Consider the following 26,108-nt stretch of genomic DNA (forward strand, 5'->3'; position numbering starts at 1 on the left):
CGGTACACAAGCCCCCCAGTCTCGAGCTGTAACTTGTTCAGTGAAGAGACTAAGTTCTCGCCCCTGACGACCTATGTGGCTCTGTGTGACAGGACGTGAATAGTGCGCCGAAGTGACGCCTCTTTGTGCCCGTTTTAATCTGTGCACACGTGTTTTGATCAACGGCTAGGGCTTAACGTCGTTTGCGCTTCTTAGTTTACGTTAAGTATTCGAAAACGCGCGCTTCCAATCATTGTTTCATTATTCTCAAAAACACCTTTGATTGCTTCGTCTTCTTCCTCGAGCGCTCTCGCGTTTCCCTCTACAAAGTCCAGAACTTTCATCCTATTTTGATCAAAAGGTATGAACTTTACCCATTGATCGCCCTTATTTATCGATTTCGATGCTTGATAACTGCTTATGACTGTTTAAATTCCTTGCATTTTAAGCTTTCTCTGTTCCTCTGTTTTTATGAGTTTTCTTCGAGTGTGGGGTTTTTCTGGGTTTTCGCTGAGTTACGCCATAGCCCCTTTCTAAACCTTTGTTTCCCTCTTTTTTTCTTGTTTTTTTAGCTTTCTTAGACATGGGTCGAACGAAAACGACATCCAACCCTTCACCCCAAGTAGATTACAAAGCCTTGTACCCATGGGCCTCTCTCGTCGAGACCTCTTCACTTACCTCCAACACGGACGTGACGAAGCACCGAGAAGGCGAGCCTGAGTGTATAGGACATGTCTTTGGGCGCGAAAGCGACGCCTACGTCTCCGTTCGACCATGTGCGAAGGGCGAACCCGTGTGCTCAGACGAACGGACCAACGACGGAGAGCCATACTTTTTCCTCTACCAAACCGTCTTCAAACGGATTAAGCTGCGTCTCCCTCTCACTGACTTCAAAAGGGACCTGTTGACTGAGATCAATGTGGCCCCTGCCCAGCTGCATCCCAACAACTGGGCCTTTATAAGGGCGTTCTCCATTCTGTGCAACCACTTCGGACACCCTCCCTCCGTCGACGTCTTCCTCCACTTCTTCGAGGCTAAGAGTTCCGGGAAGAATCTATGGGTGAGCTTCAGCGGCGTGGCAGGGAGAGTTCTCCTCACGTTGTTCCAACAATCGTATAAGGGCTTCAAAGGGAAGTTCTTCAGAGTGTGTTGCACCGTCCACGACCACACTCTCCTAGACGGTTTCCCACTCTACTGGGTGAAGAAATTATAGTTCAAGAAACCGAGGACTCTTGAGGAACTGATTCCTCATGATTGCAAGCTCTGCCAAGTCCTTGCAAGCTTAGGGGCGGTGTTCAACACTGTCCAACTGATCAAGCACGAGTTCAGCCCTTCTGGTCTCAGAGGCTATATCGGTACTTGCCTCTACGCCTTTCTCACCCCACCCTGTGTGTCTTTGGTTGGGCACTTCAATATTATATGTGTGTTCACTACTAATTGATACTAATTGATTTTTATTTTTTAATAATTATGTCTTGTATTTTTTTACTTGAAATTAACATGATTACATCATTAATAATAATAAATAAATACTAATTTTTGTTTATAGATTCAACTTTTATGTTGTTGTAGGGTTTAATTTTTTATTTTCTTCATTCTTAAAAAAATTTTAAACTAAAAATTTTTAATTTATTACTTTTTTATTTTTATTTTGTAAAAACTCATTTCTTCTTTATTCATTAATAATTATTTTAAACATTAAAAATATTTTTTTTAATGCATTCAATTTTTTTTTTATTTTTTTACTTTTAAAATGATGTTATATAGGAAAATAAAAATAAAAGAGTGTTAGTTAAAAAAATTAAAAAAAAGGATGATAGATGAAAAAATAAAAATGTAAATAATATTATGAAAAATTAAGTGCATGAAGTACCTATAAATTTGAGATAATTTAATCAATTGAAAATAAAGTATATATTGTTGGGCTTTGTTTGGAGCCCGGCCCAATTTGTCTGTCCTGAACATATCTAAAACATGAGTTTTGGAATTCACAACCCCAATGTGAATTTTCCCGTTGTTGCAGATTGAAATTGATTTTCCAGAGAAATGGCCTTGGAAGATTCGAAGCCGGTGAAGAAAGAGGAGGAGTCCAACAAGAGTTCCGTTAACAAAAAGGTCGCAAAAGTCAAGAAAGAAGAGGTTGAATCCGTGAAGAAGGAGCCTAAAGCTGTAACAGTCAAGAAGGAACCTAAAGCTGTAACCGTCAAGAAGGAGCTTAAAGTCAAGAAGGAAATCGACGACGACATTCTCCTCGTCAGAAGGACCCCCAACTCCAAGGTTTCTCTCACTTTTTGTTTTTGGAGTTCTACTTTTTCATTTTTATTATTTTACTTCTTTTCAAAGGTTCATTGTATGATATGGAGTGAACTATGTTTTACTTCATTTGTTTGGGTTTAAAATTGTAGGAAGTGATTAAAAAGAAGAAGATAAAGGAGAAAGTAAAGGAGGTGGAGAAGAAGAAGAGAGAGAAAAAGGTTTATGATTTACCTGGCCAGAAACGCGATCCACCTGAGGAGGTATGCGAATGCTTCTCTTTGCTCTTGTTTTTGTTTAGGGTATTTTAAAGTTTTGACTTCAGTAGCAGGGTTTGTAATTTTTCCTATTTTTCAGAAAGACCCTCTTCGGATTTTCTACGAGAGTTTATACACACAAATTCCCCACAGCGAAATGTCACAAATCTGGTGAGGTTTTTTTTTTTTTATTATTTAGAACTTTACTTTGGAGAATGAAGGAAAGAAGGAACTAGGTTGTGATTTATCAAGGAAGGCATTTTGTTGTTTTGTTACTGTTTTCTGCTTCTTTGGCTTTGTTAGTTTTTACCAAAATTTGACCCCTTTTAACCATATTTGTGGAATATAATTTAGCTGAAATGCTCATTTGGCTCCAGCAAAAGCACCAAGAGAGCCTGTGAAGCGCTCACTATGAATTGACTGGTTATGCTTTTGAGCTAATAACGAGTGCAGCGATGAAAGAACAGTTAGCGTGCTTTTAGCTAAAAATCTTTTGGTACATGTAAGTGGAATATAAAGCAAATTTCAAAAGCTTAGGATAATGAATTGTTTAGGGTCTCGGTTAGCTAAATGCCCTATGGAATGTGAATTGTTTTCATTTGTTAGGGATATAAAGCAAATTTCAAAAGCTTAGGATAATGAATTGTTTAGGGTTTCGGTTAGCTAAATGCCATATGGAATATGGATTGTTTTCATTTGTTAGGGATATAATATCTGGCTAAATATCATTGCCAATGAAGTGGAATTTGTATGGGTGGAAGAATGCTGTTTCATGTGTAACCTTGAAACGCAAATGAATGAAACCAATTTTGTTAAGAGGTGAGCATTTGGCTCATAGTAATTTCCCAGCTTTCATAACACCTCGAGTGAGTTTTGGTACCATATCAAATTGTTTGGGCAAACGAGAAACCATTTTAAAGACAGATCTAGAGACCCCCCTTTCTTTCATAACACCTCGAGATTGACCAGTTTTTCATCCCTCTCAAAGGATGAGTGAGATGAACAAACTCTGATTCTCAACTTGAAAACAGAAATAAGAGTGACGGGGAAAAAAGAGCTTATGTTGGCTCAATTGAGTCCCCTCCTATATCCCTAGGGTATGTATTCCCAGTCATAACAATTTGTAAACATATCCCTAGGGTATGTAGCACCTAGCAGTTGCCAACACTCGTACATTTTATATCAGAGTGATTTAAGTGGTAGATCTGGCATAAGTTTTTTTATTTATAGTTAATAGTTTTGGCAATAGAAGTGTAGTTCCCCACTTCTCATGTTTATGTTTTTTCTTTTGAAAGTTGTTTATGTTATGACAACAATTTTTTCTAATTTTTTCTTGACTTCAATTATTTGTTAGTTTTTTTCTAAGTTTTGTTGTGAAATTATTTCTGATTCGTCAGTTATATAGTGAACCCTAAACACTCCTCAACATGTAGTAACAAACCTTTGGCAACAAGTGACACATACTATTGAAAGTTTACAGTAAGCATGTATCAAAATGCACTCATTGTTTAAACAAGACAATCTGTTTTATCTGCAGTTATCTTTCAAGCAATAAAACACACCTTCCATAGTTTATAAAGAATAGAAGACTGTTCATTTATCATGACCATGACTGCATGTAATTGCAGGCTGATGGAATCGGGGTTGCTTCCTAAGGAAGTTGCAAGAAAAGTATTTGAGAAGAAGCAAAAGAAATGTCCGACGAAGCTGTCTTCTCCAGTTAAGGCGGTATCGGCTGTGAAGAGTAGCACTAAGTCCGTGACAGTTAAGAAGAAGAACCCGACTTCCCCTTTGTCTTCTCTTAAAAAGAATACAACGAACTCCACCTCAAAGCATTCCATTAAGAGGAAGTCTATGGCTCTAAGCTCTGAAGATGAGAATGACCCTGATTCTGATGATGAAGTTATTATTAGGGTTGTAAAGAGAAGAAAAATGGCTTAATTATGTCCATCCGTGACACAACATTTTTATTTTGATATTATGTTATATAACTTTTGGAATGTTAAGATCGGTCTCCTTCACAACACTCACATCTCAACTTGCACTCTTACACACACATATGTCTCTTATGTGATGTATTACTTTTTCTTTTTGGATTTGTTGGCTAGGATGAGGAAGAAAGATGTGTGTGGATTGCGGCTGGTAGCAAACTATTCCTTCAGTTCTAATTGTTTTTGCTTTTTAACTTTTGTACTTCTTTAATATTTTTCCTTTAGCATCCACTTGCATGTTTGGGTTTTACTAAGAAAGAAATTGAGGATTGGCGATTTTCATTGTCGGAGTTTTAATATGTAACTGAGATATTCATGATTTTCTTTTTAATATGTAACTGAGATATTCATGATTTTCTTTTTCTCAGATGGCGGGAATCTAGAGATGAGTGGACTCTGGTGCAAGGAGATTGAGGTTATCTGATGATTGTAAATTCAATGTTGTTGAGGTAGAGGGTAAAGTCATACACAAGTAATGGTTCATAGATGTGGCATTGTTTTTCTAACTTTACCTTGGGCAAATCGTTTTCTTTTTTACCTTTTTACTTTTTCAACTTGTAAATGTTAATTTTTATATATGCTGTGGGCTCTAAATTTTGTTGTACATAAAAAAATATTAAACTAAAATAATTATTTAAGAATATATTAAGGAATAAGGAATTAGCATAGACCAAATCCTTATGTAAGAATCAATTTATTACATGGAAGGACAAAATTGATATAATACTGTGACTAATTATAAGTTTAACCTTTTTTTTTTATAAATAACAAATTTCTTTAGAAAATATGAAACAATTTCACATTATCATAAAATATAAAATGTTTCTGATACTTTCAGTTTTCAATTTTGGAAATCAAATTTAAAGAATTAGAAAACCTTAAATTATAATATTTAAGGAATGTAAAAGAGTAATTAAATATATTTTTATTAAATATTTATTATTTATAAAATGCATATTTACATTTTAGAAAGATGTTGTAAGTTACTGATAGTTTGTTAATATACTTAGCTTATTTTTCTTCAGAGGAGTAGATAGGATGACAAAAAGTAATTTTAGGAGTGTATTTTAACTTGTAAATATACTGCGTAAAATAATAAATTGAAGTATATTACTGAGAAGTATGTAAGTTTTACCTTTAAAAACATCATAAAAAGGTCTTAATATTTTTTTATTTAGTGTAAAAGTTTTATTGTGTTTCTACATCTTAAACTATATCTTTCCCTAATTTCTTCATGTATTAATTTTTATTTATTATAACTTCAATCACTTTAATTATATGATGCAAGTCTCTATATACTTGTAGAAGTGTTCAAACAAGTTTAATTTTGATGAGAACTTCAAAAAGGTCTATCAAACGAATTAGGTTACTTTAAAAAAAATATTATTTTCGAACTTGAACTAAATCATTTTTTATCCAGTTTATTTAGTTTCTGGTCTAAATAGGTTTAGACTGACCTGATTAATAGATTTATGAGTAGACTGTTTTATAAAATATTAATTATATTTAAATAATAATATTTTAAAAATACAAACATATGTTATAATTTATTTTTTTATATTTCAGATTGTTATATCTAAAATTAAAATTATATTAATAAATATAATTTTAATTTTAATTTTTTAGTTTTGCAATAATTTCTTGAGAAATACAATAATTAAAACAAAAGAATCTAACTTAATTTACTCAAAATTTAAAATAAAATTTTATTTTAAAGAATGAATATTGGATTACATTAAACCTAGGTTGTGTTATGTTAATTAGATTGTGATTTAGAAATGAGTACTGGTAGATTTTGATATTTTGATGATGAAATGAAAAGAACTATTGACAGATTACTTGGTGATAAAATTGGTTTTATACTATAAATGTAATTGATGGCTAAATATTATTTATATAAGTTTTGTGGTTGTGTTAATTTTGAATGTGAATGACTTAGATTGATTATTGATTTACAGTGATAGTTAAATTTGATTAGAAAAAGAGATCAAGACTTGGAGACTGTCTAACATGGTGATCGAGAGGGTATGTTTCTTCGAAGGTTGATGCATGGAAGAAAGGTCAATGTAGGTGACAATGGAAGAGTGGATGTGAAAGAGGAGAACGTAGGAAGTGGAGGCTTTGATGGTGAGGTTGGAGAGGTTCTTAAGGTGGGAGACAAACGAAGAAGATGTTAAGGACACTGTTGACGGAGAGTTGAGAAGGATGACTACTACTAATGTAAGGGACAAAACCAACTCCTAAGAAGGAGGCAAATCCTAAAGCAATTAACTTTGTTAGTCTAAATTTAACATAAGGATCAATTATAAGGATCAATTTAAATACACTTTGAGAAATGTTAGGATCAAAATGATTTTTTTTAACAACCACAATAATAAATTGAATATTGACCCTAAACATAGGGATAAAAACATAATTATACCTTATTTTTAATAAAAAAAATTATAATTTAATAATATATTTTTATTTTAATAATTACTATTATAATAATATTTTTTTGCCAAAAGAAAAAAACTGTATAATATTTAGATTTTTCATCTTTTAATAAAGAAATAATTATTTATTTATTTATTTAATAAAATAAATAATTGAATAATTTTTTATTTTAAAATAATTAAATAAGTTTTTTTTAAGTAATATCTACATGTATATAATAATTTACTCTTTAATATATATAATTTATCCTTTAAAGAATACATATGTTTGTGTGTACATAACTTTACACAATAAATGACTATTTTTTAAATTTCAAATGATAACTTAAAATAAAATTAATTCAAGTTTATAATTATATATGTAATGACTAGATGCATGTTTTTAATGTGTAATTGATTTTATACAAATAAATCATTATCTTTAATTTATTATTTTTTTCTTACATAATTGTTACAAGATTATCATATTGTAAAATAATAATTTCATCTTTATAAAACGTGTGAACAGAAATTTATAATAATATTTATAATCTTACTTCATACATTAATTCAATAAAATTATAACTATTGTAAATTTATAATACAATATCTATAATATAGATTACATAATACTTTTATAGATATTTAGATATTTAAATATTTCTATTCACTCGTATAAATAAAAGTTTTTATTATCTAAATAAGGAAAAGATAGCAAATGCTGCTATTTATTTAAATGACTTTAAATTCGACTAGTCTTACAAATTATTACAATTTTGTACAATTATATATTATTTTAATATTTTTTTAACTTAATATTTTATTATTTACAAACTTTAAACATAAAACCTTGTTGTACAATTTCAATTGTATAGAGTATCGTTGGTAACTTCTCAAAAAGTTAATAAAATTAGCTACAAATCAAAACAAATGTATTATCAAGCTAGCACAGCAAAAAAAATACACTTAATCTATTCTTATAAATTATCGAAATTTATTTTTTATATTCAATACAAAATATAGTTTTTATGTTCTTACTTTTCATTTGTGACAAAAAAATAAATTTTTTATTTTGTTTTTATCTGAAAATACTATCTAAATTATTGTTTTCACTGTTTTATAAAGGAGGACATAAAAAATCAGTAAAAATATTTAATAAAAATGTGAATATTGGTTAAAACTATGTTGATAAGAATGTTTAACCATATATTAAAAAAGATATTATTACGACTCTGGTAAAGATGTGCATAAGAAAAGGTGATAAGTCTTAGGTTGCTAGAATGAATGGCACGACCAATGAATCCTATCGGATTGCAAAAAAGAGCGCGACCAGAAAATCACTCAAAGCAACCATAAACCCTAGTCACCTCAATTCTTCCACACACGCCACGTGTCAACCTTCAGCGCGTGCTATGGATTTCTAAATTCCTTTTCATTAAGCAGACACAGAAGGAGCCTCTCTCTTACTACCAACACACACTCTCTCTCTCTCTCTCCTATCTCTTCTTCCTCCTTCTTACTCTATCTACTTCCTCCACGCTATCCAATTTATTTCACCCTCTCTGCTCTCTGCAATGGGAATTCAAATTTAGAGGAACGCCTTGGTGGAGAAAAAGATTAAAGATGAAACAGCGGAGTTCGTCGTGTGTCTCCTCGAACAGTATGAGGGAGAACCAAGTTGCGGAAATCCTCGTCAAGCTCCCAACTCTTATATTGGAATTCGAGTGCGGCCGCGGAATCCTTCCACAGTCTTGGGGTCGGAAGAAAAAGAGATCTGCGATTAGTGTTAATCCGAAAGCAGAAGAAGCTTCCAGTCCCGCAACCCCTCTCTCCTTCTCTCCCAGTGAATCCGACGAAAACCCAACCTCTCTCTTCAGAAGAAACGTTTCTCTCAAAAGGGTATTTTCCTTTTCCTTTTCCTTTTGTTTTATCTTTCAAATCTATGTTCTTTCTTTCCTCCTCGTAATTTGTGGTTTTACTTCAAAACTCGCAGAAGAGAGAACACTTTCTTAAGATTATACAGGATTTGACCAAAGACAACGATTTGCTCTCCGGGGTAATTTCTCTCTCTATCTCCGTTTCAATTTAATCGATTGTAAGAGATGAGATTTGGCGTCTGTTTCCTGAGTTTCTGGTGTTTGGATTTTAAAAAAGAAAAAGAAGAAATCTTGGTTATGTATGGTTGATCTGTGAAAATCCTTGGCAGGAGATTAAGAACGTGAAGTGTTACTTTGAGAAGTTGAAAGACTACAATTTGAAGTTGAAAGCAAAAAAGCAAGAGGTATGTATTACTACTGCTGCTGCTACTCCCACTAGTATGCCAGTTTTCTTTTCTTTTCTTTTGTGTTTATCCTCTCTCTTTTTTTTTTTCCCTTTTTCTTTGGGTATTTCTCGTTCTAGTTATATTTATGTTGCTTTATCTTTTTTTTTCTGACGGTGGGTCCACTTCTTTATTTAGATTTATTGATTATTGAATTGCTATTTTTTTACAGCTAAGTCACGGCCCCAGCACACAAGGTGATATCGTGCACAAGCAACAGCAACTGCAATTCCCCGGTGTGCCGCCGCATCATCCAACGGTGATCTTGAATCAGACGGCGGCGTTTGGACTGGCAACGACGTCGTTGGGTGTACCACTGTTGAGTAGTAACGATGTGGGCCCAATTGGAATTCCCGATCTGAACTTACCACTGGAGGAGTCGATGAGTGTGGAGTTTTGTGAACCGTTGGATGTGAATGTGAGTGTGGCCAACAGGAATCTGAGTAGGGCCATGGCAGCTCAGGCTCGTCAGAATAGGCTTCACATTTACAGGTTCAAGAATTCAATAGGAATTAGTAAACCCCGTTACTCTTGTAGATGATGATGATGATATAATAATAATAATAACAGTTATTATTATTATCATTATATTAGCCAAATCTTATATTTGCATACACATATAATTCTTTCTCTCACTTTTCCTTATTCGGCATTAGTTTTGCTATTATTCATAAGGAATTTAGAGGGTGCTACTGTTCACAGAACAGAATGTATATCAGGGAAGCTCTCACAGATTTTGTCGGATTTATGTTTCATGAATCATTATAATGATAATAGCCTTTCTGATTTAAGGCGATTTAAAAGCACCAATTATATTAGCATTACCTCACTACATCTTCTAATTCCCTTTTCAAACTCTATCCACTTTTAAATATACATATTTTTGTTTATTTCTTATTTTTTTTAGAATTATACGTTTTCATTTAGCTTTTAAACATTTTATATACTTGTGAAAAATGAATTTGGTCTTTGGATTAGGTTCAATCTCTCATAAATGGAACTTGTAAAAAAGAACCAAATATTAGTTTGAGCAGAGAGGAATTAGTTAGTAAGTGGTTGTGTGCTGTTTGGGACAAGGATTCTAACAGTTTATTTAACTATATTTTTTGTCCAAGACCATGCGAACGCACGTGGGATAAGGTTGATGCACTTTAGAAACTCTAAGTAAAAATAAGATTCAATTCAAAATTTTAAAAAGTAAATTAAAATCTAAGTCACGCGCCGCCTTGTTGTGTTTTGAGTTAGGATTTGTTTCAGCCTTGCAACTGTATTAGGTTGGGCCTGTTTTTGGGCTTGTACATTGATTTTGTTTTTGTTGCCTTCTCTGGACCAAGAAAAAGCCCAATATTTTTAGGTTATATTTGTTTTCGGCAATTCCTTCCCGCACCCAATACTTTTGAACCTGCACCCTGCACCCAACATAATTTTTAAAATTTCGAAAATACCCTTTATTTCAGAAACAAAAATTTGGAATTGAAAATAATATATTTCGAAAAATAGATTCGGAAGATATTATTGTGTTCCGGATATAAAAATCCAGAAAAAAAAAAATCAAAATCTCATTTCAAATAAAAAAATTCAGAATCAGAATTGAAAATAATAGATTATGAAAAAAATTTATCTAGAAAAGGGTCCGGAATGTAATGTTTATATGTACTTTATTAAAAATAAGGATATTTTTTTTCTTTTCCCCTATAATTGGGTGATATGGTGCAGGAAACAATTGCCTTTGTTTTCTCCTTTAGGGCATGCTCCTTTGTTTGGTGAATGACATTTAAAATAATTAGAAACCTATAGGAAAGAGAAAACAAACTAAATTCACTCTAAGAGTGTCTCAAATTAAATCTGGGGATTACATTACAAACTTAAATGTTTGGATGAAGAATTTTTAAATGCTAATTCATTTTTATAGAAATTTTGAAATAATTTATAATAAAATTGTTGTTTGGGTAAATTTTTTTAAAAATTATTAACAAATCTATAATATGTTTGATCGTACTCATTTGCAAATTAAATTATTTTATTAATGTATAAATATTTTTATTTTTGTGTTATATGATTTATATAGTTACAGTAAAGTTAATTTATATATTAAATTCATTTAAATAAATATAATTGAAATTTAAAGTTAATGCGTTATAAAGTTTATATTGTTTAATGTAAGATCTAATCGTAGTTATCAGTATAGTGGTTTAGAGTGTATTTAACATTTCAAAAGTCATGAATTCAAATCTTAATAAAAAACTAGTCTGTTTGTGAGCTCTATTTATCTTTGTACTTCCATGATTCTGATTCACTTACATAATTTATTTTTTTCATTCTTATACGATATCTTTTTTTATTCAATAATTTTTTTTGGATTTTAACAATTAGAATATTGAAATATTTCAATTTCTTTTATTATGCCAATCAGCTTCCATTGTTCTTAAAGTTATTTTTGTTCAGGTCATAATGGTATTATTTTAAGACAAATTAAGAAATTGATTTATTTACTACCTATCGGGGGATCGATAGGTATAACCAAGAGAAATAAACGGAGAGAATATATCAAGAAGTTATATCGACATATATATAATCTTTGTAGCAAGATCCAAATCAATAAAAGTTTAAATTAATGGAGGTGCATAAAATAATAAAGAGGTGCAGAAAGAAAGACCCAAACAAGGTATAAGAAAATCCTATAAATAGAGGATCAACCCAAGAGGTAAGGTAGAGTAATTTTATCTCATGAATGTAAAATTATTTCTAATTTTGGCATCACCTTGCAGGTACACACCCATCTGTGAGAAGAAAAGTCAAAAGTCCAACATAGAGAGAAGCCCGGAAGCCACATCTAGAAAGAAACCGGAAGTCCAAATCCGAGAGATCAGTTGATGAGCCTGTGTTGTCAACTTGTTTGAGTGTTTTCGATCCTTTTGTAAGAAGAATTATTTTTTTATTAAGTTTTAGTTATTCAATTTTAGTACATATTCAATTACCTCTTTAAAGAATTGGTTTTTCTCTTATTATAATTTATAGAAAAAGTTATATACCTGACACTGACAGAGAAAATTTACTGTGTATGAAAACAATTTAATTAATAAAATGTGAGAAGACAAATCCAAGAAAAAGAAACTTGTAAATAGAAGAAAGATGAATTAATCTTTATTAAAATCTTATACGATATATATATATATATATATATATATATATATAGAGAGAGAGAGAGAGGAGAGAGAGAGAGAGAGAGAGAGAGAGAGAGAGAGAGAGAGAGAGAGAGGAGAGAGAGAGAGAGAGAGAGGAGAGAGAGAGAGAGAGAGAGAGAAGAGAGAGAAGAGAGAGAGAGAAGAGAGAGAGAGAGAGAGAGAGAGAGAGAGAGAGAGAGAGAGAGAAGAGAGAGAGAGAGAGAGAGAGAGAGAGAGAGAGAGAGAGAGAGAGAGAGAGAGAGAGAGAGAGAGAGAGAGAGAGAGAGAGAGAGAGAGAAGAGAGAGAGAGAGAGAGAGAGAGAGAGAGAGAGAGAGAGAGAGAGAGAGAGAGAGAGAGAGAGAGAGAGAGAGAGAGAGAGAGAGAGAGAGAGAGAGAGAGAGAGAGAGAGAGGAGAGAGAGAGAGAGAGAGAGAGAGAGAGAAAGAGAGAGAAGAGAGAGAGAGGAGAGAGAGAGAGAGAGAGAAGAGAGGAGAGAGAGAGAGAGAGAGAAGAGAGAGAAGAGAGAGAGAGAGAGAGAGAGAAGAGAGAGAGAGAGAGAGAGGAAGAGAGAGAGAGAAGAGAGAGAGAGAGAGAGAGAGAGAGAGAGAGAGAGAGAGAGAGAGAAGAGAGAGAGAGAGAGAGAGAGAGAGAGGAGAGAGAGAGAGAGGAGAGAGAGAGAGAGAGAGAGAGAGAGAAGAGAGAGAGAGGAGAGAGAGAGAGAGAGGAGAGAGAGAGAGAGAGAGAGAGAGAGAGAGAGATGTTATTGGTAAACAAACTGTGACCACCAAAATACATTTAAGAACTAACAAACCTGAAATCTAATTTTGATTACAAAGAAAAAAGATATCAACCAATATGAGGTGTAGTATAATGCAGAGTGAGTATTACTTAAATAGAAAAAGGAGTAAGAATAGAAGCAATATCAGGTATAGTATTTGTTATGTAAAGAAGAGAACGGGGGACCATCCAAAAAGAAGACCTTCAGAAACATAAAGCTTAAAAAGCATCAATTGGTTTGCTCACAGGTTTACAATCTGTTAGTCCATGTTCAGAAAGTAGCAGCAAACAATATTTCTGTTCATTAAGGATAAACCAGATTGAGACAGAGCAAATTCAAGAAAAAGAAATTTGAGAGGGCTGAGATCCTTGATGTGAAACTGAGCATGAAAATGTGCTTTCACACCATAATTTTCAACCATATCATTACCGATTAATGTCACATCATCAACATAAATTAGAAGAGTTCGGATAGGTTATAAAAAACTTTAATAAAGAGGGAGTAACTATTAAGTGGACTTTAAGTTTCATTATGAAAAAACCAAACTTATACAATAGATTCTAAATAGTATATCATATTATAAGAAATATTAAGAAAGGTACTTTTAAGTTTAATTTAATTTTATAAATCTTATAAAAATAATTCATAAGATTAGGTTTTTAGTCACATATCATACTATGATGAAATGTAGTTATTTCTAGTTCACATTTCAATATTAATATGCAAAAAAAACTCTTTAATTCGGGACCTTGGTTAGGATCATAAAAAGATTTGTGCAGCTTGCAAAAAAAGTGGATGATATAGCTTGAAAGCTGGTGGAGGCTTTATATATCCTTCTTCGTAGAAACCAATTATGAGCAGCTGGTAAGAAGAGTAGAAACCAAACAAGCACAAGAATAAAGGTGTCAAAATAATCCATCATTGTCTTAGGGGTTGTAGTATCATGGCCGAGCCTGATATTGCATATGAATAGATCGCTTACCATTATTCATATTTAAGGACATTAATGTCATATTAGCGCAAATCAAGAAATCCCGGATAATCAACCTTAAATAGGAGGAGACAACATTTGTTACTAAATTAAGCCAATAATAAGACCAGATACAAGGAGAAGGAGGAGAACACTACCTTATATAAGAGAAAGAAAGCAAATCACAATGGACACACAACAGAAACTACTCTCACCTCATATTTTACATTATACTCATTATATTTTATGTTTTTACTCACCTGAGCGTCAGAGTATATTCTGCAGGGGGAGTCCTCTCAGAGTTTAACCGACCTCAACTACATGCTTTGATTAAGAGACATTCCTCTTAGTTGGAACATTTGACACCCATCGTGGGGTTAAGTAAAACTTTTCCTACCTCCATAATATATATGTAAAATTTTATTTATTCCACAAGGATAATTGTTTCGCTTTCTAAATTTTGTTTTATATTTTACTATTTTCATGATAACAAGTAAGGACGATCCGTTGGTTAATTTTCGTGAGAAGGATAATCATAAATATTTGAAGCGTTTAAATCACTTTGGTTAATAATAAAATTTATTTTCATGGATTCAGTTATGTTATTATAATGGATAATCCAACTTACATTTCATACATAGTTATATCGGATGAATATTTTTCTATTTTAAAATATTAAGAACTATTTTAGTTAATGAAATATTATTATGATAATAATTTATAAAGCATCTTATTTTACTTATTATGTTAATTAAAATAATTAAAGTACTAATTAAATAATTAAAGAAATTAAAAGAAAAGGAAAACTTTAATTTGATGCGATGTTAATAAAATGAAAAATTATTATTGTAATTTAATATATAAATTCGTAAGATTCTTTTATAAATGGGAAAATAAATATGATCACACTTTTTTCAATTACGAGCAGGGACTTATACTACTATAGAATAATTATTTTAAAGTATATTTGGTAAGAATTGGGTAAATAAAAAAAATGTTTGTTTATTTACCAATATAACTTATCCATTCATCCGTACCTTTTTCTTCTCAAGTTTTTAAGATTATCTCATATTTGTTATAAAAAATCACTATATAACAAATTCGTTGTTATTAAAGAAAGAGTATAGAAGTAAGTGAAAGGGAAAAATAATGATGGAGGTGCAAATTTTGTCAAGTTGACTTTTTTTAATTTATTCCTTATCTTGAATGAGAATGCATGCACTATTTATTTACTTTATTTTGCATACCAAAATTAAAAGAATTGGTTGGCACGTTGCACTAGTGATTGATTATGTTGTGTCATTATTAAATATATTTTGACCAACAAAAGATAATAATGAATATCATAAATTTTGAAAATCCATTTGATAGAAAGTTTATTAAATTAAAAATGTTGAAATTTAAGAATTAAAAATGGTTTCTTGTATACGAACAAATTGTAGTTACAAAAAATATAGAATATTTATGTTTTTTAACATTTTCTTGTACCATGACCATTTCGTTGGAGAGTGTTCATTTAGTTGTTTCTAAATTATTGGATAGGAGACTTATACCAAGAACATGGAGCACGACTAATCTACGTTTTTATTACAACTAATTCAATATTTGTAAAATTTTATTGTTGATTTGTCTAATTTGTATTTGTACAATTTGACTTATTTGAAATTGATCCGGTCGGTCATCGGTCTGGGATGACGTCAGCCACTGATGGCCACGTGGGCTGTTATTAGTGAGACAGGTGGGCCAAGGAAGCTGGTGTGTCTTGGACAGGGTGATCAGGCGGAGATCGGTGGTCAGGAGGAGACCAGAGATCGGAGAGGCTATGCGCTCTATGGTACCATGCATGAGAATGGTCCAAGGAAGCCAGTCGGTCGGTGATCGAATCCCTCTCGGCCCGTAACGTGCACGGGGCAGGACAGAGGTGATCGCCCATGCGTTAGGTAGTACCTGGTATGCGCGATTGCCCCAGTCGCACCTGGTACCTACGTAAAGGTTGCACGAGACATCCAATGAAAGAAACACGCTAAGCTACTTCGTGTATAGACAACGTGGGAGTGCAGGAGGTTATATAAAGGCATTCCACGTTGTTACAGGGGTACGTTTTGATACTGGAAAAGATCTAGTTTTCGCACAGAGAGAAGAGAGAGAATTCGCAGAGTGCACGGTCCTCACAGAGACTCAGAGTAAATGACTCTTTGGTGGTTTTGTTCACTGACTTACGGAAGGCGGAGTTAGACGTTGCGGGGCCTTCAACAGACAAGTCACCGGCAAGATCATTTGGCGCCCACCGTGGGGTCATGTGAAATTGTGATCCCATCTACTGTGTTGCCAGATTTCGTGTGTTCTTAAGATTCTTTGCTGCAAGAATGAGGAAGACAAGGCAAACAACACCCGCGCCATCCAGCGAAGAAGGAGCTGTAACGATGGCGCAAGTCTTGGAGATAATGCCCGCGCTGCAAGACGATGTGGCGGCGTCAAGAATGGCGCAAGAAAGGATGCAAGCAGACTTGGCTGCATCACAGGGCAGGAACGAAGATTTGAACCGGGTTAACGAAGAGCTGCGCCAGTCTTTACAGGCGCAGAAAGAGAGGGTGGTGGAGGAAGGAGTGGCGCCACCACCATCCCCTCCCAGGACTTTCCCCATGCCATTCTCGTCCGAAATAATGGGCGCAGTCGAGCCACCAGGCTTAGTGGGGGTGAAGGCCTCGTTCACAGGGGTAGAGGATTCAGAAGCGCACCTGACGGCTTTCCACACCCAAATGATGCTTTCTGGAGGCTCGGATGCCGTATACTGCAAGCTGTTCATGAGTACCCTGAGTGGGATTGCGCTAGAATGGTTCGTAAGCCTGCCAGACAGCCACATCACGTCGTTTCAACAATTCTCAAAGCTGTTCAGGGAGCAGTATATCGTGAACAGGGCACCCCCAGTGGTGTCGTACGATCTCTTTGATGTGCGCCAGAACCAAGGCGAGTCCCTCCGGGATTACCTTAGCCGTTTTGGGGTGCAGGTGGTGAGGCTGCCCAGCAAGGATGAAGATATGCTGGTGCACGCGTTCAAGAAAGGGGTTCTTGCAGGCCCCTTTAGTGAGTCTTTGATCAGGCACCGCCCCAGCACGTTCGCGGAGATTAGGCATCGTGTCGTGGCGCACATCACTGCAGAAACAACGGTTTCTGAGAAAAGGGAAAGTGCGGTCCCTAACAAGTCGCGCGCAGGACTAAGCAGGACTCAGCAGCCGATGAGGGTGCACGAGGCCAAAGAGGGAAAGAGGGCTCAGGGAAAGCCCCGCCCTTACGAGCCTCGAAGGGATCAGAATGGGGGGCGCACGAGGGAGAGTAACGCACCCACCAGGTTTGATTTTGTGGTGGAGCTGGCGGAACTGATCGCCATTCCAGCCATAGCAGCACGGCTGCGAGCACCGGAGAAGACCGACAGGGTGCTGGATCGAAAGAAAGACGTGTGGTGTGAGTTCCATCAGGCCTATGGCCACCCACTCCGCGCGTGCTTGGCATTAGGACACCAACTCGCGGAATTGGTAAAAAACGGTTTCCTAAGTGATTACTTGCGTGAGTCGCAAGGCGATCAGTCATCGAGGGCCCCAGCAGGGGATCCTCAGCACGAGGTACCGGTGTACGGGGAGGTGCACACGATCGCAGGAGGATTCTCTGGGGGAGGATGTACAGCCTCTCAGAGAAAGAAGTACGCGCGATCACTCCCCTGACGTTGACATTATCTTCACCAAGGCAGATCTCCGGGACGTTGTGCCACATGACAACGACCCGATAGTTATCTCCCTTGTCACGGCAGGGAGGAAGGTGCACAGGGTCCTCGTGGACCAGGGAAGCTCGGCAGACGTGATGTTCTGGCCGACATTCAGCAAACTGCAGCTGTCCCCTGATCTTCTGAAGCCATACCCGGGGTGTCTGTATGGTTTCGCAGGGGACCAGGTAGAGGTGCGGGGCTATGTGGAGCTGAGGACCACATTCACGGATGGTGCCACGGCCCGCACTAAGAAGATTAAGTACTTGGTGGTCAATGCTCCGTCCGCTTACAACATACTGTTGGGAAGACCGACGCTCAACAGGTTAGGAGTCGTACCATCGACAAGGCACATGAAGGTAAAGATGCCTTCGATGGAGGGGGTAGTGGTTACCATTAAATCGGACCAAAAGGAAGCCCGCTGCTGCTATGAAAACAGTCTCAAGCAGCGGAGAAGCGTGTGCCATGTTACCACAACGCCGTGACCAAGGTCGGACGAGGGAAGAGCAGAGGTCGCGACGTTGGTAAGAGGCACGCACGGCGACGTGGAGATGGAAGAGGCGATGCTCGGGAGCACGGGAAGTGCCCAAGGTGGAGCTGAGGGGGCGAGAGGGATCGCGCCTCGCAAGTCTGGGATAGCGAGGGCGGTCATCGCCAGAGAAAGAAGACCCCACCCGACTGAGGGGTGGGTGGAGGCGGCGATCGGGGGAAGGGGGTTCAAGCTGGGAGGACAACTCGACAAGGACACGCGACGACAGATCGCCGGGGTAATTGAGAAGAACATGGGCGCGTTTGCGTGGACGGCCTCGGACATGCCGGGCATCGACCCAGACTTCCTCAGTAAACGACTCTTTGGTGGTTTTGTTCACTGACTTACGGAAGGCGGAGTTAGACGTTGCGGGGCCTTCAACAGACAAGTCACCGGCAAGATCAGAAATTTATGTTGATTGAAAATAAGGTTGTTTATTCAATATACTACATTGTGTAGAAGTTTGCAATTTGTAGGGAAGTGATTTTTGGTCTATTTTCATCTGAAGAAAAAATCATGGAAGGGTTTTTACCCTCCATGGTGTCGAGTTGTTGTTTGGTCCAATTCCTTCTGAAAAAACCATGGAAGGGTTTTTACCCTCCATGGTGTCGAGCTGTTGTTCGGTCCAATTCCTTTCGAAAAATCATGGAAGGGTTTTTACGCTTCATGGTGTCGAGTTGTTGTTCGGTCCAATTCCTTCCGAAAAAACGATGGAAGGGTCTTTACCCTTGTACTAGCCAAACGTGCTCGAGTCCTCGGTTCAAGCACTTAAGCATAGTAAGCTCGGTTAGATAAAACTACACCCAACTCGATCTGGGGCAGGTATGGGCCAACAACACGTTATAAGGTCGACCCAGATGTTTGGTAGTCTACACGAAGAAGATACTTAAAGTAAAAATAACAGAAGGAATAAGCGGAATTAATTAAAGCATATATATATATATATATATTTAAATTGTTCGGAATAATGTGGCATAGCACCCGAAAATAAAGGTGCACGTTGACAAAATGTTTTATTGTTGAAATTATATTCTTGTTGAGATTATATTCATGTTGTTGAAATAATATTCTGGTTGATGAAAATCGTTGAAGGAATGTGATGGCATTTCATGTGTTCTTCTTGAATCAAAGTAGTAAAATGGATGCGGAAGCAATGGGTGAGTGAAACAAAGCCCTCCTAGGAGTTGTGATGGCTTTGAAGGTGCATGATGAGTATGAATTAGAGAGGTTCGGCCAGCTCTATGAAGAAAGGTGAAGGGAGTGAAGTTTATAGCCTAGATTTCTAGGAGAAGTATAGCTAGTGCACAAAATGGGCAGCATAACAATACTCAAATAAACTTGTCAAATACAAAGAGATAGCCTTCCTATTTATAGGCTATTTGGGCTTAAATGTTAAGCTACATTTCTAAGGAAAAGAAAACCAAAATTAAATCTAAATTCTAAGCCATGTGCCATGCAATGACCGGCCACACAACCCTAGGTTCTAGAAGGTTTCCTTCACAAAGCCTCTTCTCTCCCAAACCGTAGCTTTGGCCCTTGTGTGTGTGAAGCTAGACGGTCTAGGACTCTTCATAGATGCTCCTCATGTAGCCTTGGCCTAGACGCTCCTCATCATGGCTAGACGCTCCCTTTGTGAGGCTAGACGCTCCTTGTGAGGCTAGACGCTCCTTTTGGAAGGCTAGACGGTCTTGGTCTTGGAAGCTTGGCTTTCATATTGTGGTGAGCTTGGGCCTTCCTTCATCATCCCCTCCCTCTTGAAAAGGATTTGTCCTCAAATCCAATGCTTTTGCTTAGGGTAATGGTTGTGGCTGGATGGTGTCCATCATCTCCTCCTTCTTTTGAGAAGATCTATCCTCAGATCGTCAGGCTTGATCTCGGATAGCAGCATCTTGTTTCTTCAAAGCTTGTCCTCCTGGATCAAATGCCCACCTATAGAAATAATCAAATACAGCATAGGTGTTAGTTTGCAAATTAATTTTACTAGGTTGCCATTGTTGTTTGTCTTTTGGTGTTGGCAACCTTGGACAAGAATTCTCTTTTAAGGGTTGTGTGTGGCCTCTAATCATCTTTTGTATTTTAAAATGGTCACTTGTGGTTACCTTCTCTTGAGGCATAAATCCTATAGGAGATGGTAACAACTTAAAAGAAGAAAGATGATTGAGCACACACATAACTTTAAAAGTAGAAGTAGTTTTGTGAACTACTTGATGGTATGTTTGCTCATCTCTAAAATTGTGTGTGCACTTCATGACTATTCTAGGCATAATAGAAAGAGCTATATTTTCAAAAATATTTGGACCATGCGTTTGAGGATGATAAGCATTTAAAGTGTGCAACTTAGTTGCAAGTTTTCCAAAGGAAATCCTCAAATCATGGTTTGCGAAAGTTGGAGCTCTATTCAATACTATGCTTGAAAATAAACCATGAAGATGTATCACTTCTCTAGAGAAGAGTTTATCCATAACCATGAAGATTGAATTAAAACCTTTTGTTGTCCTAGGAAGTTTTAAAATGAAATTTGTATCTTTCCAAGGATCATTTGCAAAAGGTGAAGGAGTATAGAGTTCATGAGACTTTACTTTAGGTGTAGTTTGAAAACATGAGTTGTACTTAAAGTAATGTCTTTGAACCTCTTTTCTCATGGGTGACAAAAGTTTTCCTCTTAAAAGCTCTAGCGTTTGATCAACTTTCTTTTGTCCCATGAGTTCTCCTTCTTGATCTATGCAAGCTTCTTGTAAGGACTTTTCTTTTGTGTTCATGCTTGCAAGTGTTCCTTTACAAAAGGAAAGGCTAGGTTGTTCAACAAGAAGCATGTTTGTAAAGGTATTTTCAATATGCTTGACTTGTTGAATGACCTTGTGGGAAGGAACACTATTCTCCCACGCCTTTTGTTTCCCAAAATTTTTTTCTTTTTCTATTTTTTCTTCATCCCTTTTGTGTTTCATTTGTATTTGGTCTTTTACCACTTGGGAATGTGGTAAAGGGCTAAGTACAAACCTTTTATGCTTGTGGATGAAAGAAATCTCGTTAGTTAGACCATTATGCGTGGTTTTCTTATCAAATTGTCATGGTCTACCTAATAAGATGTGGCAAGCTTCCATAGGTACTACATCACATAAAACATTGTCTTTGTAGTTGCCTATAGAAAACTCGATCTCCACTTGTTTGTCTACACGTAGTTCTCCATCCTCATTGATCCATTGTAAATTGTAAGGTTTTGGATGAGGAACTACTTATAGTTTTAATTTTTCAATCAATCTAGTGCTACAACAATTGCAACATGACCCACCATCCACAATAAGAGAGCATATATTTTCTAAAACATTGCATCTAGTATGAAAAATGTTCTCTCGTTGTGTTTCAATGGATGCACTAGGTTGATTGTGGAGGATTCTTTGAATCATCAATAAGTCCCCCTCCAAAGGATTTATCCTTTCTCCTTCCCCTTTTTCTTGGGTACTAGGTTCATCTTCACCACTTGTGTATTCATTTTCTCCTTTTAAAAACAAAACTCTTTGGTTTGGACATTGTGCTTGCACATGCCCTCTTCCAAAACATTTAAAACATTTGGTGTCCCTAGTACGGATGTATGGGGTGGAGGCATCTTTCACTAAGGGTTTGGTAGTCTCTTTGGATTCGTCTCTAGGTGTACTACCCTCCCTTTTAAAGTCTTTCTTTGGATAAGAGTTGGAGTAAGAACCCACCCTTTGACTTGAAGTTTTGCGCAAATTTTGTTGTTCAACTTTAATGCAAAGTTGAACCAAATCATTCAAGTCTTGGTAGGGTAATAGTTCTACTCGATCCCTTATCTCAAGGTTGAGCCCACTTAGAAACCTAGATATGGTGGTGGTTTCTTCCTCTCTAATGGATGCTCTCATCATGTAGAGCTCCACACTTAAGTTCTTTTGTTGGAGTCTTTGGAGCTTGTCCATCAACTCCCTATGGTAGTAGGAAGGTATGTGACGACGTCTTAGGGCTCCCCTAAGGTCATTCCAATATTCTATGGAAGGCTCCCTATGAAGACGTCGGTCTCTCTCTAGAGAGGTCCACCAATACATGGCATTGCTTTGGAAACTAAGGGTTGCTAAGGGTACCTTCCTCTCTTCACTCACCCTATGGCAAGCAAAGAGTTGCTCTACTTTCATCTCCCAATCTAGGTAGGCCTCTACGTCTTCCTTACCATAGAAATGGGGTAGGTCTACCCTTACTTCCTTTGGACTCTCTTGCTCCCTTTGTCTAGTTCTTCTAGGGGGTGGTTGGTAATAATCATTGATTCTACGGCTGCCCTCCCCTAGAGACTCAATACTTTGAGATGCATGAGTAAGCGTTTTTTTGGATTTTTGAGATTTTTGGGATTTCTCTTCTTGAGCTCTAGCCAACTCATTAATTTTGTTTTCATTCTCCAATTGTCTAAAAGAGATTAATTGTACCGCTTGGGATACCTCTTTTAAAAGGGTTTTCAAAGATTTTACTTCACTTTCCATAGACTTTGGAGAATGAGAAGAAGAAGACATGGCTAAAACTTTGTGTATTATAGGTGTTTTACTTGGAGAAAGTTTAGGAAAGTTAGAGAAGGGAGTTTTCCAGGTAAGGGAGGTGAGTCACAATGGACTACTTAAGTACCAAGCCTTTTCCTTGCCAAAAACTTTTCCTCCAATGACTTCACACAAAATTTTCTCTTAGTAGAACACTTAGAACACAAGAAGTTGAGAAATCAAAAAGCAAGAAAACTATGTAAGCTAGATATGCAGCAAACTAGTCGGTATAGCACAAAATTAAACAATACTAAACATGCAAAACGTTTCTACCAAAACAAAAGAAATACAAGTTCAAACAAGCAACAAATTACTAAGCAAAATAACTATGCTATTCGGCCCTAGGTGAGGCTTCTTGGACACTTTGAGCCCTTGAAGACACACTCACCGTCTAAAACGTAATTTAAAAGAGGTAATTAACAATAATCCAAGTTGTAAAGGAGATAAGAAAACTCCCTTTGTTGTTCCTCTTTTTGGTTAGTGCACTTTCTTTGTTGTCTTGATTGTTGATCTTCTAGGTGTTTGTAGTGTTTGTTTCAAGAAACTTGTTTCGGCCTTAGCTTGACTCCTCCTTAGAAAGTTGGCTTTAATTCTCCAATTTCCAGCACCTATTCACAAGGGCTTAGCCTTAAATCAAGTCAATTTCCATGCACATAAGCACCAAGAGAGAATTAATTTCCAGCACCCATAAAAGAGAGGTCAAGAAACAAAAGCAAGAAACAAATTTAATTGAAAGAAAACAGTACCACCAAAAGGATTTATAATATGACAACTTAGAAAGAGATTCAAGGAATTAAAGCAAACAATTAAAGGTACTCAATAAAAGTTGGCACACAAAAGGAATTCCTAAAGAAAAGCACTAGATTAGATGACCAAATAAAAAAACAGTACCACTGGAAAATGTTGTGGGCCAGAAAACAGTTTTGTTCCCCGATTTATGCTGAGCTGTAATTGTAAAATTTGTTTCTGAAATTTGGATACAAGAAAATTCAGGATCTTAGCTAAATTTTGGCTTTGGAATCACCTAAAACGCATGCACCATTTTTTTTTAATAATTTTTGCAAATTTTGTGTGCAGTTAGGCCAGCTGGAACGCTCAAGATTCGCACTCTGATTTTGTGAGATTTATCATTTTTTTTCTGTTGCTTCTTTTGACCTCATTCTTTTTTTGTCTTTTCCATAACACCTTAAACTTGCATTTTCCAGAAATTCAGAATTTTCCTATGGGTAGAAAAATTTTGTTAAACAAAACAGCCCAGAACAGAGAGGTGATACAGGGGAAATCTGGAAAACTGGAAGAAAACAGCAAGATAACCAAAATTAACACAATGGAAATGTGAGAATGGAAATTGTGTATGAACTAAGACACAATTATGAACTCAAACTAAAAATAAAAAGCACCAAAGGATCAAAATAACAGCAGATTAAAGCAATATAAAGAGACCCAAAACAAGAAACAATCAAGCCAAAAAAATAGGACTACTAAGAATTGATGACAATATGGATGAACATGACTTGACAAAACATGTATAGATTCAGAAAATTAAAGACTCAAAGCATAATATGAAGCAAAATAATGAAAGCAATAAAGACTCAAAGCCTAAAACAAAATAGCAACACAAAGGTGTATGGAATCCTATCACAAATTGCACAAGAACTTGTTCAAGATCAAATGAACAAGAGTGCTTGGGTTGGATCTTCCACAAAGCACACCAAGAACAAATTAAAAATATAAAAACAGCAAGACAAGTAAGGAATTGAAATGACAAAGATGAAATAAAGAAGAACTGAAATTAAAAAGACAAGCTACTCATCTTGAAGAACCAAAAGCTCATGATACCAAATGATGGCATTTCATGTGTTCTTCTTGAATCAAAGTAGTAAAATGGATGCGGAAGCAATGGGTGAGTGAAACAAAGCCCTCCTAGGAGTTGTGATGGCTTTGAAGGTGCATGATGAGTATGAATTAGAGAGGTTCGGCCAGCTCTATGAAGAAAGGTGAAGGGAGTGAACTTTATAGCCTAGATTTCTAGGAGAAGTATAGCTAGTGCACAAAATGGGCAGCATAACAATATTCAAATAAACTTGTCAAATACAAAGAGATAGCCTTCCTATTTATAGGCTATTTGGGCTTAAATGTTAAGCTACATTTCTAAGGAAAAGAAAACCAAAATTAAATCTAAATTCTAAGCCATGTGCCATGCAATGACCGGCCACACAACCCTAGGTTCTAGAAGGTTTCCTTCACAAAGTTCTTTCTACACTACCTATTTTACTAAGTACCCCTAATGGGCCTTTTATGCAACAAAGCCTCTTCTCTCCCAAACCGTAGCTTTGGCCCTTGTGTGTGTGAAGCTAGACGGTCTAGGACTCTTCATAGATGCTCCTCATGTAGCCTTGGCCTAGACGCTCCTCATCATGGCTAGACGCTCCCTTTGTGAGGCTAGACGCTCCTTGTGAGGCTAGACGCTCCTTTTGGAAGGCTAGACGGTCTTGGTCTTGGAAGCTTGGCTTTCATATTGTGGTGAGCTTGGGCCTTCCTCCATCAGAATGTCTACAAAAGGGGTTTGAGACCCTCAGTAAAGGTACGCATTTTTGAATACTTTAAGCTGAAACAGATTTTATAGTTTGAATGTTCTCACTGACTTTATCGTCGGAGTGTGATAAACAAGTAAAACCCAATTTGTCCCAAAGATCAACATCTCGGAGCATCACGAATAGACAAGTCAAACCGGAGCTTATCTAGGAGATCGATCAAAGTTAGCCGACGAGAACATTTGGTGCTCACCATGGGGCCCGATAAAACTTGATCACACCCACATTTGCAACTAAGCATTTCACGTAATGAGGAACACGAGGCAAGGACCGATGGGATCTGAAGGAAGCGAGGCCCCCGCCTTGCAACAAATCATGGAGGCCATAAGGGTCCTCCAGGAAGCAATCGAAGAATATCAACGGGAGCATAAGGGAATTAGAGAAGAAGTCAAGACCGAGCAAGAACGACTAAGAGCAGATGATCAAGCTGACCAAGAGCGCCTTCGAGATTGCCTTATAACAGAGATTGAGGCCTCCCGAATAACTATGGAGGAGCATGCACAAGCCAATGATGAGTTGTGCAAGACCAACGAGGAACTGCGGAGGAGCTTGCACCGATTGGGTCGA

The 26,108-nt window shown here is 36.4% G+C and overlaps 3 protein-coding genes across 3 annotated transcripts; all 3 read left to right on the forward strand.

Annotated features, from left to right (window-relative positions):
- The first annotated feature begins 1,963 nt into the window (after positions 1 to 1,963).
- LOC137820962 (uncharacterized) lies at positions 1,964 to 4,674 on the forward strand. The gene is made up of 4 exons (XM_068625320.1): positions 1,964 to 2,256; positions 2,385 to 2,495; positions 2,590 to 2,660; positions 4,118 to 4,674. Exons 1-4 carry the CDS (start codon positions 2,026 to 2,028, stop codon positions 4,428 to 4,430), a joined length of 726 nt encoding a protein of 241 aa, XP_068481421.1. The 5' UTR covers positions 1,964 to 2,025; the 3' UTR covers positions 4,431 to 4,674.
- A 3,497-nt stretch (positions 4,675 to 8,171) lies between these two features.
- LOC137820963 (uncharacterized) lies at positions 8,172 to 10,024 on the forward strand. The gene is made up of 4 exons (XM_068625322.1): positions 8,172 to 8,793; positions 8,888 to 8,950; positions 9,101 to 9,175; positions 9,387 to 10,024. The coding sequence occupies exons 1-4, from the start codon at positions 8,518 to 8,520 to the stop codon at positions 9,753 to 9,755; spliced, it is 783 nt and encodes a 260-aa protein (XP_068481423.1). The 5' UTR covers positions 8,172 to 8,517; the 3' UTR covers positions 9,756 to 10,024.
- A 6,525-nt stretch (positions 10,025 to 16,549) lies between these two features.
- LOC137820715 (uncharacterized) lies at positions 16,550 to 17,845 on the forward strand. Its single transcript, XM_068624930.1, has one exon. The coding sequence runs from the start codon at positions 16,550 to 16,552 to the stop codon at positions 17,843 to 17,845; it is 1,296 nt and encodes a 431-aa protein (XP_068481031.1).
- The last annotated feature ends 8,263 nt before the right edge of the window (positions 17,846 to 26,108 follow it).

This window comes from Phaseolus vulgaris, chromosome 9 (genome assembly GCF_000499845.2).
Source record: "Phaseolus vulgaris cultivar G19833 chromosome 9, P. vulgaris v2.0, whole genome shotgun sequence".
In the NCBI taxonomy this organism is placed as follows: Eukaryota; Viridiplantae; Streptophyta; class Magnoliopsida; order Fabales; family Fabaceae; genus Phaseolus; species Phaseolus vulgaris.